The following is a 13623-nucleotide window of genomic DNA, read 5'->3' as shown; positions in this document are numbered from 1 at the left end:
TTAACAACGATTGTCGATATTTTGACGTTAACAACAGTGTTACGATGTTTCTAAGACACGATTGTCGACATTCTAACTGCGATTTTTAAATTCGCAAGACGGATATTTTGACTATATCTATCATTATCAAATTTCGCAAGGATTTAGAAAACTTATCCTCACTTTCACATGAATAACACTACATGTAGGCTGTTGGGGTACACATATTCTGCCGGCCAGGGTAGCCGAGCGGTTCTAGGCGCTACAGTCTGGAACCGCGCGACCGCTACCGTCGCAGGTTCGAATCCTGCCTCGGGCGTGGATGTGTGTGATGTCCTTAGGTTAGTTAGGTTTAACTAGTTCTAAGTTCTAGGGGACTGATGACCTGAGAAGTTAAGTCCCATAGTGCTCAGAGCCATTTGAACCATTTTACACCTATTCTGTCTCAGGAGTAACAGGATGGCGACAGGGAGGGCATCCACATTAACCGTGATAACTCCGTTAATAACCCTGTACCGATGCGGTACAAAGGCACATGAAAAGGTTGAAGGTCGATGTAGACCGAAAATCCCTTCTTCGAAGTATTCACTTGTTATCACATGAGCTGCTTTCTAATCAACTAGTTTTTGTCCAGTGAGTATTAAGTGACGACGTCACATGAATGCAACAAGTATGACCAGGACTTTCACAGAGATAACATTATTTTTGTAATTCCTGCTTTGAAAATTCAAGCACTTCTGTCTGCTGATTTAATCACGAACCGCCAGATGACAATGGCGCGTCTGTTTAAACCCGTAGTTGTGTCTTAACATCGATTTATTCCTGGATTGTCTGCTAAATAAATATAACAGCTGATTTAACATCGTCTGTATCAGTAAACTACGTGAAATAGATAGTATTAAAATTTATATACTCCTGATAACCTGGGTGGCTAAATCGATGTCGCTGAGAATTACAGCTTTCACCAGTAATGGAGCTCACTGTCTCAAAATTAAGTCAGCCTAATACAGGAAACGTTATGCTGCCTATTCAAGTCTGTCGAGAGTATGAGAAGTTTTTGATAAAGGCCGATCCCTTCACCACCGTTCGTAAATATAACTGCGTTCCTTTCTCTCAGGATTTGTTTGCCTATGTGACGTTAAACAACATTAAACACCGTAAACAGTTTTCCTTACGCTGTATGCCAAATTGATGTTCTGAGGTGGTTGGCATATTTATGGTGAGTGATGATACGGAGTCACTAGTGACGACTCTTTCTGCTGGGTCAGTTACAGGAGCAGGGTATTTAAAACAAGTTTCCGCCCCCCGGCACGCGTGGTGTCGCCGCGTGTTGAAGAGAAAAGGTTAATGAGGAGCTGGTCTTCAAACGGCCGCGCGCAAGCGCGCCACTCCCGTTGTTTGGTCCGTCAGATATTCGTGTCCCCAGCATGTAATTACGAGTGCCACCTACTTCACTCCTTACGTGTGAGCACTCTGTAATTGGAAGAGAGAAATCTCGTTATGCATCAGCGGACTTCTCGCGTTTTGCATTTCAGGCCTCCGACCGCGCAAAGATTGTGCCGCACCACCCGCCTGTATTAATTCAAAACGTGCTCGTGTTGCAAACAGACGCGCTGCCATATCAGTTTTCATGGAGAATTGGATGAAAAGATTTCTTTCCGGACCCTGTGTCTTTGGACTGCAAAAGAGATCGCCCTGCATTGATCGCATTCGTTCAGCGGACTCCCCTGTAATTCTCATTACGTCCTCTCGCGGCCCTTAATGACACGCTCCGTTCTGAGGGACTCCTTCGATATTTTAATGAGTGTGTCCGTGGTATTGCAGGGGCGAAGGAAAGGTTCAGTGGGTGAGCTGGAAACGCCGTGCTTTACGTGTGTTCTTTGCGTCTCTAGTGAGGCTAGCAGCTCCTCTGGTCGTACAACGTCCCTGCACATGGATACGGGTGTGACAGCAAGTTGAAACTATTGTAGTAACTGTGTTAATAAAAATTACTTTGTATAAATTCTGTATCAATAAACAGAACAGGTTATTCAAAAATCTTTCTCGTTGGAGAGGACTAGCGTTATTGTGAAAGACTTGGAACGTAATATAAATGATGTTGCTAATAATGTAGGCAGTAACACCAGCACATGGATTTCCAACAGGTTCTGGGGCTTTCTTTTTAATTTCTCTCTCTCTCTCTCTCTCTCTCTCTCTCTCTCAGAAGTAGGTTTATTTAATTTTTTGAACGTCCCAGAGAACATCGATCAATGAGTTGCAAGAATGCTTTCTACATCACTACGCACACACACACACACACACACACACACACACATACACACACACTTTTCCATGAAGTACAGGAAACGTAACAGTAATAATGCAATAGATAAAAGATTCTTTTGTCTTTATTTTCAAGAAAGCATGCGCGATTTGCAGCACGGTATTGACACTTCCTTCTTTAAGTCTTAGATTTCACATGTTCTACAAACTCTACTACTGAAAAGAAGCTGTAATCTAAAAGGAATGATCTTAGGGCTTTACTACAAAGAGATAATGATGAAATAATTTTACTTTCATGTGGAAGACCACTGTAAATTTCTGTCGCAGTGTTTGTGGTAGAACTAACTGATCTCCTTACTAACTGGACTAGATGTCCTTACTAACTTCTACTTTTCCTTAAAATATATTCATGCGTAGTTTTTATTTATGTGTAATATATGCAGAACAGCATGACTAGCATGTGGACAACGGAGGAAACGTGCGTTTTAATAGAGCTAACGAAGGAATTATACACACGTCCATTTCCGTAAACAAACTGTGTAGACTGCGAGCCAGGTACACCCGAAAACTGCCGCCGGAGAGCGCTGCAGACCAAAATCACGATGAGGAGCACGTTTCGTGTGATGCACCAGCATGTTCTAAGCGTGCGCCAATCATGATGGAAATTACGTCTGGTGAGCTTAACGATGAGAAACACGTCCCTTGTGAAGACGGCTTAACACTTAACTGCAGCAAAACACAATAAATACAATTACTAACATGGAACTCTAGTAAAAACGGAACTTTGTTGCCACAGAGTTGTCAAACAGTGAGTGAAGTGGACTGTTCAAATTCGTAGGCATGAGGGTAGGTCAAAGATTTCTCGGAAGTATCACTTTTAGAATCTCATACAGAAACTGAATGCTGCTGCTACCGAGCGAGGTGGCGCAATGGTTAGCACAGTGGACTCGCATTCGGGAGGACGACGATTCAAACCCGCGTCCGGCAATCCTGATTTAGGTTTTCCGTGATTTCCCTATATCGCTTCAGGCAAATGCCTGGATGGTTCTTTGAAAGGGCACAGCCGACTTGGTCCTCTCCACCCAAATGAACCAATCAAGTAACCAACCAATGCTGCTGTCGTCACCAGGATATTATTTCGTATGGTGATTATTTTGGGGCAACTCTGTTCTCTCCAAGAAAATTATTAGCTGAGAATGGCGGTCAGTCTGATCTGCGCTGTCAGTTCGCGAAGTTCGCGTAGGCCGTGTTCAGGTGTTCCGGAGTTTTGACCCTGCCACCTCTGTTCAGATATTCCGTCGTGGAATTTGTTGTTGCCAGTATTGACTCATTCATAAGAAAACGCATCACTGATGCAGTGGGCACTAGGTGAAAAACGACATGCACTTTGTTAACACTTCCTTAATCACTGTACAGAAAGGTGAGCCCTAGTCAGTAGGTTTCATTTTCAACTGACTTCCATCAGGACTAACAAAAACTGTGTGATACACTCCAGTTATTCAGATCCAAGCTGAAATATTTGCTTGTTTCACGCTCCTATTCTGTACACGATTCCCTGACAGTAGTTGAGACAATTTCTCTGTAGCATGTTATTTATCTACATACTCTTTCGCAATTTCTTCGTATTTTATTAATTCTGTTGTTTATAAATTTTCAAAACAGCATTCTGTTACCATGAACTGAGTCGTTCCATTACCAAACAGCTCTAGCTCGCAGTCCCACGGAACCTGATAGACAAATAAATAAATAAAGAAAACAATTCAGTGTGAAATAAAAGCCTACTCTAGTCATTGACATTCAATTCATTCCCAGTCCTGCGGACTAATCTTGTAGTAGTAGTAGTAGTAGTAGTAGTAGTAGTAGTAGTGGGTTGCTTTTACACGAACATTGGGTATGTTATGGTATTACACTTTAAGAATAAATAAATGAAATTCATTCATACAAGCATTCACGTACAATGGTACTTGATAACTGATAACTGATAACTTGATAACTGACGTCATGTCTTAGGAACCATGATGTTCTGTTCTAGTAAATAGTTGATCACAACTTTTTATTTACCGACTAACGGCTGCAGTCAGCCCTGCAGATCATCTTCAGTTCTAGGTTGGGAGAAAAAGGGAACAACAATTACGATTTTACGCAACTGCGATATTACAAACATTTGTCATGGGTAGCAGAAATAACACGAAAATGTTATGAATTTACACCTATATGGAGCCGCAGGGTGCTACTTCTTAACTAACATAAAAAATAAGGATGTGGAGTGGATAAATTTTTTCGCGTAGTCACGTGACATGTGCGTAAGTCATTTATAAGTACATTAAAAGAGTCTACAACTATTCCTCCCTATATAATTAAATACAGATTGATAAATTTCAGACTTAAAGTACACGTTGATGTAGTACATTTCAGAATGCACCAGCAGAAGACCTAAAGTGTACAATAATTCCGTTATGGCACACAGAGTGTTTCTTCCGCTTAGGTGTGTACGAATGCGATAGTCACCTATCGGAAGACGGTCGATTGCAGAAACATACAGATAATATCCAAACCACTTGTCGAATAATACCAATTTTTTTTAAACAGCTTTAAGACATTTTGTAGGGAGAGAGCGTTCTCTGGGTTACAACTGGCGCGAGACGTTTACGTCTGGCCTGCGGGTGCGGCGTGTGGCCGGGAGGTATCCGATGTTCCGTGTCCACATTGCACGATTAGCATGGCCAATCAGCGGGATGCGCAGCTACACGTGCAAGATGTAATCAGCCCGATCGCCTACAGTGTGCCATTAAAGCGCCGCTACCGCACCCAGTCTCCTGCAGCAGCTCTACGTGTTAAGTAAGCAATAAACACCGCACTAAAGATAAAAAGGAATTATTTTACCATTCTCGGGGTGGGAGTGGGAGTGGGGTGGTGGTGAGGGGTACGACCAAAAGCAACTAGAATACGCTTCCTACGAATGCAGGGACTGTAGTGACGAATTATCCTGAAATGCAAAGTGTTTCCAAAACATTAACCCGATCTAACAAGACATCTAAACAGGATGGGCAAAATAAAACTGGCTCAGAAAATATTTCAGGTGCCTTAAGATAGGCAACCGTACTAAGATCATTCGCACCAGAGGTAGATGATGCGAGCTGGATTGCCTATCTTAACCCTTTGACTCCAAACGGGACATACGTGTCCTTCTATAGGTTATCAGAGAACCAGTTGGAATTTTTGCATGTTATAGTTATCCGTGTCCCACTGGTAAAGAAAAGCCTACTAATGGTAGGCAGAATTCTTATAAACACACGTTATATTGTTAGCCCTCGTCTCCGTTTCGTCACATCGAATTAGTTCGCACCTGCAGATTGGCAACCCCATTACCAGATTCGCAAAGCGAGCTGTCTTCGCTCCTTGCCGGACTCATCGCGTCAACGACTTGCACCCACGATTTGACACCAGAAACGAAGCACATAGTGAACACCTATAATGTATATTTGAAACTTGGATAGACGCTCCGTCCACTGATGTGTGCCTGTTTTCAGAGTGTCTTGCAGATTTCACGCAGTCGTCTTCTGAAACTCTGGAGGTACTTATAAATGATCTTGTATGTCGCTCACCCCACCCCAACCCCTTTGAAAAGTAAACGGTGGCAAATATTCCTTTCATATTGTTACTTATGACAAATACATTAATTAAAATAACGATACATTAATGTTTCTGAAAACTGTTCGTAGAAGAAAGATTAGTCACCTCGAAAGACTCCAGTCGCAACACAATAACTCTAAACACAACCAACCAACAAACACACACACACAAATTCTAAAGATTAATGAACCTTACAGTCACACAAATAAACAGCAAAGAAAGGCAACCGAAGGAGAAAGGATTGAAATAAAAAGTAAATTCAGACGTAGTTGAAGATTACATAGAAAATATAATTATGGAGGCAGGAAGTGCGTTGGCAAGGCAAAATCGGAGAGAAAGCGGCAGTATCAGTATTGGATTAACTAGAGAATTACTAAAAAAAGAAATCCATACTATAATAACAAACATGAAAACACAACAGAAAAACAACACAAACAACTTCAAAATGAAAGTCATCATTTCAAAAGCAGACAGCGGGAACACACTAGTACTTATAGACAAATAAAAATAGGCTACATTGAAAAAACACGACAATTCATCTCCAAAGCAACATTACAAAAACAAATTCCAGAGAAAAGTAAAGAAACACTCTGAAAAATATAAACATCATAGTGGGTAACACGAATAAAAGAAAGCTGGCACAGATTAAGCCCACTGAACGTGACCTCCGAAGTCAATTAAAGATCCGCAAACCGAATCTCCCTGTGAGGCTGACACTCCATTTCAGAAAATCCCTCCCGTACAAAGTTGCAAGAGATATGTTAAAATAACTGCCTCAAAATTTCACAGCACAAGAAGATAGAACCATGAAAATACTACACAGCTAATACAACAAGTAAAAGATGCAAAAATCCTAGACACAGGAACACTCCTCTCACTTGATATAGAAAGCATATATTCCAACATACCAGTACCAGAAACAATAAACACACAGATAAAAATCTGAAAACATGTATTCAAGTTCCTGATGAACAAATTAATGAAATACTCACATTAATAAAGTTCATAACAGAACAAAATTACTTTCATTTAACTAACGAATAGATGGATTACTAATGGAGTTCCCAGTTTTAGGAGCCTTAGCAAATATTTTTTTATAAACCACATTGAACAAAACATTTTCTTAAAAAATATTACCAAAAGAATACAAGATGTTATATTGTTTCAGGTATATGAATGACATCCTCTGCTCAATAGACGGGCCACAAACAACAACTGAAAAATTATATACTAACATCAACAAGTTACACAAAAATATAAAATTCACAATTGAAAGAGAACAGAATAATCAAATTAACTTACGAGATATAACAATCAAAAGACAAAATAATAAACGTATGTTCGAAATTCTCCATGAACTCACTGCAACTGACATTATCATTTCGCACGTACAAAAGCAAGACCCAATGCAGTACGGCTCAACAAAGAAAAGTACCAAAAAGAACTTGACACAATAATGCAGATAGGAAAAAAAATAATGGTTACAGCAGTAACATAGACACAAAGCTAAACAACAAAATTAACAGTAAAATAAAAGCAGAAAACACAAAACCATAGATGACAACGCAACAGAATCACAAACACGCAGCATCATTATAACTACCTAGAATAATCAGCAAAATATAAGAGAAAACACTAGGTGGTACACAATGACATACAAACACAAACTCACACATAAAATCACCATCATTTTCAAAAGACAGGCTATAAACATACCCTGCACAACAAACAGTTCTATCCAAAAATACATCCCAAAACTGACAAAAGACATAGACATATACCAAGAAGCAGGTATATATCAGTTACAGTGTAACACTTGTGATGCCAGATACATAGAACAAACAGGCAGAACATTTGATGTTAGATACAAAGAACGCACGAGATGCTGGAAGTATAGGACAAACTACTCAACATTTGTAGAACACCTAAGAGAACACAATCACAAACCAGCCTCTAGAGAATAAGATATGGAAATAATTACAATCAGCAATAAAAAACACCTCCTATCCTAAACCTGCAAGAAATTAACTACGTACAGAAAACGGAAGCAGAAAAGAAAACTGTGTTGAATGGTCAAATACACATGACAAACAACTCACTGTTTATACTAATAGATAAAATAATAGAGTAACAATCCAGCAGAGGATAATAATAATAATAATAATAATAATAATAATAATAATAATAATACCCAACATCTTTCCACTCACTTGTCTGTGAACCCCTCCATAAAACATTCAAACCAAAACCCAAGTCAGCTGAACACCAAAACTTTCAACGATTCTCTGAAACCTATTACATTCACTTTCAGCTTTCTTCAACTTGCCCTGGATAACCAGACACACACCCACCCACCCACCCACCAGCACACACACAAGATAGACGTTATTTTTCATCACATACTTCCTTAGGATGGCATCATTCAAGTAAAAAAAAAAAAATCGGGATGGGACATAAAATGGATCACACAGTAGTTACGACTTTAAATCATAGTTTTCGGTAAAATATCTGTAACTAGTGACAGAAGACTAATAGTGCTCCACAGCAATCAGCGCAAACAATATGAGAATTGTAAAGAAAATAGTTTGTAACATGAAAAGTACTTATGTTCCATAAGTGAAGTTATAGAGCGACCTCCAGGATGTGACCAGATGAGAGGAAACGCAGATACCAACCAGAAACGCGAAGAACTGTAAATAATCATTTATTTAAAAAAAAGAGACGTCTACTGTTTTATAATCTACATATATCGCATATCAAAACAAAACTATCAATCTAGATTCCACTAAAGATGCCATAAAGAAAAGGCGAAACGCTTCTGAAAGAAATAAAATCCATTACATATAAATTGAAGGTGGACGGGGGGGAGGGGGGGAGAAAGAATAGGGATTACTTATGTCAGCTGCATCGGGACATTAAGCGGAATCAGCGGCGACGAGTGGCAGTGTGTACCGGACCGGAATACGAAGCCGGTACCTCGTGCGTACTAGGCAGGCGCATTAACCACTGCGCCATGCGGTACACAGTGTCATGGCAACTGCCCGGACTACCTCGGCACGCCTCAGTTGGTAGAGCACTTGCCCGCGAAAGGCAAAGGTCCCGAGTTCGAGTCTCGGTCGGGCACACAGTTTTAATCTGCCAGGAAGTTTCATCACCAACAATGCCTGCCCAAACGTTCACAGAAAATCTGTGTTGATGACGTGATTGCACAATTGTGTGCGGATTCTCGTCAGCCCACACATATTGATTGTGAAAATTTACAATTTGATCACGTTTGAATGAAGCCTCATCCGTAAAGAGAACATTTGCACTGAAATGAGGATTGACACATTGTTGGACGAACCATTCGCAGAAGTGTGCCCGTGGAGGCCAATCAGCTGCTGATAGTGCCTGCACACGCTGTACACGGTACGGAAACACGCTCCATACAGTGACGTGGTCAACGTTACCTTGTAGAGCAGCAACTTCTCTGACGCTGACATTAGGGTTATCGTCAACTGCACGAAGAATTGCCTCGTCCATTGCAGGTGTCCTCGTCGTTCTAGGTCTTCCCCAGTCGCGAGTCATAGGCTGGAATGTTCCGTGCTCCCTAAGACGCCGATCAATTGCTTCGAACGTCTTCCTGTCGGGACACCTTCGTTCTGGAAATGTGTCTCGATACAAACGTACCGCGCCACGGCTATTGCCCCGTGCTAATCCATACATGAAATGGGCGTCTGCCAATTCCGCATTTGTAAACATTGCACTGACTGCAAAACCACGTTCGTGATGAACACTAACCTGTTGATGCTACGTACTGATGTGCTTGATGCTAGTACTGTAGAGCAATGAGTCGCATGTCAACACAAGCACCGAAGTCAACGTTACCTTCCTTCAATTGGGCCAACTGGTGGTGAATCGAGGAAGTACAGTACATACTGACGAAACTTAAATGAGCTCTAACATGGAAATTAAGCGTTTCCGGACACATGTCCACATAACATCTTTTCTTTATTTGTGTGTGAGGAATTTTTCCTGATAGTTTGGCCGTACCTTTTTCCAACACCCTGTATATATAAGTACAAGTGTTAAATTCCGTTTGTAATCTTGAATTTCGCGATAATGTCTGCTTGTTTCTAGATACAATACGTTATTTTTAAAACTAGAATACTGATTTTGGCAAGGACATAAATCTCTGCTTTCTGTTTTTAAAATACAGTTATTCATAACGACGTTAATAAATCGTGTTTATATCTTTCTAATTTTCATTCCTTTCTTTTAAACCTATTATTTCGTAAAATCTTAAGTTAACAATAAAAACGTATACATTTAAATAATGACAGGAAATGCTGCATCACATCTTCTAATTCAAAAGTTGCTCTAACGTACTATTTTTTCACGATAGCTACCACAAAATTGCACTTCATAGGGCGCTTACCATAGTTTCACCCTATAAATCGATAGGCCCTATTAAGCTGCTCGTGTTAGAAGTGTGCTGTTATGTGTTTCAGCGTTCTGCCACACTCAAGAGGCGCTGTCGTCGCTGTGCTCGCTGATCACGGGCGACGCGCTGCTCTACTCCATGTTCCGCGTGGACGCGACGGCCGAGGCGTGTCCGTTCCGCGGACCGTTCACGTTCACGTACAACCGCGGCTACGGAGAGTGCCGCACGCCCGTCTCCTCCATAGACTCGTGCACCGACGACTCGCGCCTGCTGCTGCGCTACCAGGCCTGCCCCGACATCTCCGGCACCGAGAGCACAGGCAAGTACCGTCCGAGGCATCACTGCCGTCTCATTTCTCCAGCTACAAGCTCCTTTTATTATCTTAATGACTACGTCCAATCGAGACCACACCTTGTCCAGAAATAAAGACACCTCATTATAAGCCCTTCCTCCTCGAGTAGGAACGTTCCAGTACCAGATTCGATACAATATTTGGTATCTCTGAAAATATAAACTATATCGAACATTATTCTTAATTGAGATTTCCTCAATACACAGGTTGTTTTCACTCAAACGTGATAATAACGAACAAATTTTAAAATATAATTGCATAAGTATTCAACGCTGTCTGTTCAAGATGTTCCTCCGTCTATTTCTATATGGTGTGTTCTGCTTCTTCTGCACCCGTCTTACCATTATTAAGTGCACATTTTGGAGTCATGAAGGCATGTTTTCATCTCTTTCTTCCTTCAGTTTCTTACCCCAATATACAGGGTTATTACAAATGATTGAAGCGATTTCATAAATTCACTGTAGCTCCATTCATTGACATATGGTCACGACACACTACAGATACGTAGGAAAACTCATAAAGTTTTGTTCGGCTGAAGCCGCACTTCAGGTTTCTGCCGCAGAGCGCTCGAGAGCGCAGTGAGACAAAATGGCGACAGGAGCCGAGAAAGCGTATGTCGTGCTTGAAATGCACTCACATCAGTCAGTCATAACAGTGCAACGACACTTCAGGACGAAGTTCAACAAAGATCCACCAGCTGCTAACTCCATTCGGCGATGATATGCGCAGTTTAAAGCTTCTGGATGCCTCTGTAAGAGGAAATCAACGGGTCGGCCTGAAGTGAGCGAAGAAATGGTTGAACGTGTGCGGGCAAGTTTGACGCGTAGCCCGCGGAAAATTGGCTCATGCCACAACTGGAGACCGACAGCGCCTACTTCATCTTTCAACAGGATGGTGCTCCACCGCACTTCCATCATGATGTTCGGCATTTCTTAAACAGGAGATTGGAAAACTGATGGATCGGTCGTGGTGGAGATCATGATCAGCAATTCATGTCATGGCCTCCACGCTCTCCCGACTTAACCCCATGCGATTTCTTTCTGTGGGGTTATGTGAAAGATTCAGTGTTTAAACCTCCTCTACCAAGAAACGTGCCAGAACTGCGAGCTTGCATCAACGATGCTTTCGAACTCATTGATGGGGACATGCTGCGCCGAGTGTGGGAGGAACTTGATTATCGGCTTGATGTCTGCCGAATCACTAAACGGGCACATATCGAACATTTGTGAATGCCTAAAAAAACTTTTTGAGTTTTTGTATGTGTGTGCAAAGCATTTTGAAAATATCTCAAATAATAAAGTTATTGTAGAGCTGTGAAATCGCTTCAATCATTTGTAATAACCCTGTAAGGTTTGGTATTTGTGTTACCTCCATTCTTCTTTCACGTCCCTCCCACTACACTTTCCTTCCATACAACGCATGAAATTTTTTCTCTTTCATTTACATTCTCTACAATACTTCATTGTTATTTATTTTTTATATCTTGAAAATTTTGGTAATTTTCTCCAAAACCCATCTCTAATACTTTCGGCTTATTAGCATGTTTCTGATAAGTTGGTGCCGGCCGGAGTGGCGAAGCGGTTCTAGGCGCTACAGTCTGGAACTGCGCGACCGCTACGGTCGCAGGTTCGAATCATGCCTCGGGCATGGATGTGTGTGCTGTCCTTAGGTTAGTTAGGTTTAAGTAGTTCTAAGTTCTAGGGGACTGATGACCTCAGATGTTAAGTCCCATAGTGCTCAGAGCCATTAGAACCATTAGATAAGTTGTTCAACCTCTGCTCAGATATCGACTTCAGCATGATTCTTTTAGTTCTGTTCTTCACATTTCCACTCAACAAGATTGAGTTAATCATCTCAGTGACTTTCCACCCGTTACTAATTATTTTATTAATTTCAACATCCGATTTTCCTTCTGTTTCTAAACTAGACCCCAGGTAAAAGGCCGGCCGCGGTGGTCTAGCGGTTCTGGCGTTGCAGTCCGGAACCGCGGGACTGCTACGGTCGCAGGTTCGAATCCTGCCTCGGGCATGGGTGTGTGTGATGTCCTTAGGTTAGTTAGGTTTAAGTAGTTCTAAGTTCTAGGGGACGTATGACCTAAGATGTTGAGTCCCATAGTGCTCAGAGCCATTTGAACCCGGGTAAAAAAAGTATTTTTTTTCATTTTGTTTCCATCTATGCTCAATTCGTCTGATCATTGGCAAGGTGTTCTGTATTTTGATAGTTAACTTTCATACCTCAGTTTTAACAGTCAGTTGCTAACTAATTACGTAAGTAATATCCATCCTCCCCTATCTTGTGGCTCAAATGGCTCTGAGCACTATGGGACTTAACTTCTGAGGTCATCAGTCCTCTAGAACTTAGAACTACTTAAACCTAACTAACCTTAGGACATCACACACACCCATGCCAGAGGCAGGATTCGAACCTGCGATCGTAGCGGTCGTGCGGTTCCAGACTAAAGCGCCTAGAACCGCTCGGCCACACAGGCCGGCCCCTATGACTACTTGGTCATCAGCAAATGGCAAATGCTGTAGATATCTTTAATCCGTAATTTCTAATACCATTCTCCTATATTTACGAGACCATGTGCTAAGATTAATATCCAAAATTCTGCGCATACATCAACAATATCGCAAGATATTCATTGCTTTTCATCAATTCTGAAGCTTTTCTGTAACAGAACAGTATACTATCTGCAAGATAAAATCACACAGAAGTAATGGGAAACGCCGGTGCCGTGGTTGTTTGAAGACGGACCACTGAAGGCAATGGTAGAACCGCGAACAGTAAAGTTTGAAACGCAACGGCTACCAGAGAGCTGGCGACCGCCACAGCCGGTTGCGAAAAAGAAGTATTGATTCACGAAAGGTAGCAGCGGACGAATCATAAATTAGTGTGAAGCACAATTCGTTGTCAGCCAAACACAGAACAGCCAAAGAAAAAGTCAAAGCAAGACAGTAAGACATAACCGTGC

At 41.5% G+C, this 13623-nt stretch overlaps 1 protein-coding gene across 1 annotated transcript in view; it reads left to right on the top strand.

Annotated features, from left to right (window-relative positions):
* LOC126183546 (uncharacterized) overlaps positions 1-13623 on the top strand; it is a 905020-nt gene that overhangs the window by 560838 nt on the left and 330559 nt on the right. The window contains exon 5 of the mRNA XM_049925619.1: positions 10365-10616. Coding sequence (XP_049781576.1) covers positions 10365-10616 — 252 coding nt within the window. The remainder of the gene's footprint in view (positions 1-10364; positions 10617-13623) is intronic.

This window comes from Schistocerca cancellata, chromosome 4 (assembly GCF_023864275.1).
Source record: "Schistocerca cancellata isolate TAMUIC-IGC-003103 chromosome 4, iqSchCanc2.1, whole genome shotgun sequence".
Classification (NCBI taxonomy): Eukaryota; Metazoa; Arthropoda; class Insecta; order Orthoptera; family Acrididae; genus Schistocerca; species Schistocerca cancellata.
The sequence above is the reverse complement of the archived record's forward strand: the minus strand, read 5'-3'. Positions and strand labels throughout refer to the sequence as shown.